This window comes from Alligator sinensis, unplaced genomic scaffold (genome assembly GCF_000455745.1).
Source record: "Alligator sinensis unplaced genomic scaffold, ASM45574v1 scaffold469_1, whole genome shotgun sequence".
Classification (NCBI taxonomy): Eukaryota; Metazoa; Chordata; order Crocodylia; family Alligatoridae; genus Alligator; species Alligator sinensis.
In genome coordinates this window covers 3,542,624-3,544,522 of record NW_005841934.1, presented here as the reverse complement: position 1 = coordinate 3,544,522, position 1,899 = coordinate 3,542,624, and the positions used below count along the sequence as shown (strand labels likewise).

Here is a 1,899-nt window from a genome sequence, read left to right as displayed (position 1 = left end):
AGGGCACCACTACCTGCGGGTCTCAGTGTAAGGGTGGCGGGGGCTCGGGCTTGGGCATGGGCGGGAGTGGTGGGGCCGGTGACGGAGCCCCCGGGCGTTGCCTTGCAGGGAGTTCCCGGACGGCGGCGTCCGCCTCAACGCCGCGCACTTCAAGCAGCTCATCGTCTCGGCCCTGAAGGAGCTGCACGGAGAGGTGCGTGACGCGGCCGCCTCCGGGCCCTCGCGCCGGACCCGCCCCCGCGCTGCCGGCACAGCCCCGGGCACCACCCAGGGCTGCAGCAGGTGGCTCCACGGCCGGGTCCAGCCCCTGGGTTTGACACCCCTGGCCAGTCTAGGGCCTCAGGCTGAGAGCTCTGAAACTAAACAGGGTCGAGGGCATACGTGGGCAGGGCTCCCCTGGTGCTTGGTCCCAGCTTCTGCTTTCCCCTGGGACCTCTAACCTGGTGGATGGTGGCGCCTAATTATGTTGAGGAAGGTGCTGAAAGCAGAGGGTGGGAAGGGCTGGCTCTAGGGCACAGGGTGGAAGGAACCATGTAAAATGATTTGCCTCCTTCTGTCTTCATCCACTTCCTTCCTGCTTCTCCTGTCTCTTTGCCCTTTACTTTGGCCTTTGACTTTAAGAGGCAAAGTTTAACTCGGGGCCTTGCTGCATTTCCTGCCTCAACGCCCGTAGTCAGGAGTTGCGTCAGAGCAGCGCAGTCCAGCTGAGCTGTCCTTTACGCTTCGAAGGGAAAACCACAGCAAGCAACGCAGCCCGCTGGACTGCAACACAGGATGTCCTGACTTATGTTCCCAGCTCTGCCACTGGACTGGTGGGTGACCTGGGAAAGTTGTTTCACCCGTTCCCCCAGTTCTTTGAACTGAAAAAAGAAACAAATGATACAGGCATCCTTTGTAGAGCCAGTGGAGATCTCTGGATGCAAAGTACTGTATATGAGGTGGGCATTATTAAAACAACTTTAAAAGGTCCAGCTGGAGAAAACTCAGTCTCTTGCCTTTTACTCCTCCACACCAACAGTGCTCTGTTTCTGCACAGGTTGGTGCAGCTTTGCCTGTTGATGTTTTAACGTATGATGAAAAAACCCTGTCTGCTATACTGAGAGTTTCTAGCAGGTAAGTTCCTGGTTGTACATACTGTGTAAATATTGACATGGAAAGATACATTGCGTAGCATAACAATGGTGTATTAATAAACTAGTTTAAACCTTATGTTGCTATTTTTCCCATCAAAATAAAGTAAATACATAGAAGAAGTGTTACCTGTAATCTGGTCTGTAGCTGGGATGTGTGTGAATGTCTCCTAGTGGTGAGTCAGCAGCTGCATCTTTCAGTGATGGAAGACAATCCATGACTGAGAGCAGGGAGCTTTTTACTCTCAGGAGGCCACTGGTGTGTCCGGATCAGGCATTCTGAAAGGCAACAAAAAGTGTGACAGCTTTACTGGTCTCCAGATATCCTGTACTGTATTTATTGATTCTTGCTCCTCTAGAATTAACTCAATGTTATCATTTCTTTCTAAGAAAAATGTCAAAGCACTAGGAAAAGAGCAGTAAGAGGCAGACTCAGAAACTATCTCAAACTCCACGTTTCCACTGGCACTTCTAGGTTTCAACAACAATAACTCCTTACTTGGGACATTCTCAAGTGAGAATGAACCCTAAACAGTGACCCTTGGCAGATTTTTGCTCCTTGCGTATATGCGGGGTCATGCTTGCTGTAATACCCCTGCAGATCCAAGACAAATTAGAGTCACTGTGACTCTACTGTTTGTGCAGGAGCAGCAGAATTGCTTACTCAGTGCCAGGGCTGGCCCGTTACAATTGCTTGGGTCAACTGGATTTTCCAGGTTGCAGTGAAAACAAAATTGGGATTTGCTGCGGTGCCGTGCTGGCCCCCCCC

At 51.5% G+C, this 1,899-nt stretch overlaps 1 protein-coding gene across 1 annotated transcript in view; it reads left to right on the top strand.

Moving 5' to 3' along the window:
- RPP14 (ribonuclease P/MRP subunit p14) overlaps positions 1 to 1,899 on the top strand; it is a 4,256-nt gene that overhangs the window by 242 nt on the left and 2,115 nt on the right. The window contains exons 2-4 of the mRNA XM_006019640.2: positions 3 to 27; positions 109 to 193; positions 1,037 to 1,113. Of these exons, the coding sequence (XP_006019702.1) occupies positions 3 to 27; positions 109 to 193; positions 1,037 to 1,113 (187 nt within the window). The remainder of the gene's footprint in view (positions 1 to 2; positions 28 to 108; positions 194 to 1,036; positions 1,114 to 1,899) is intronic.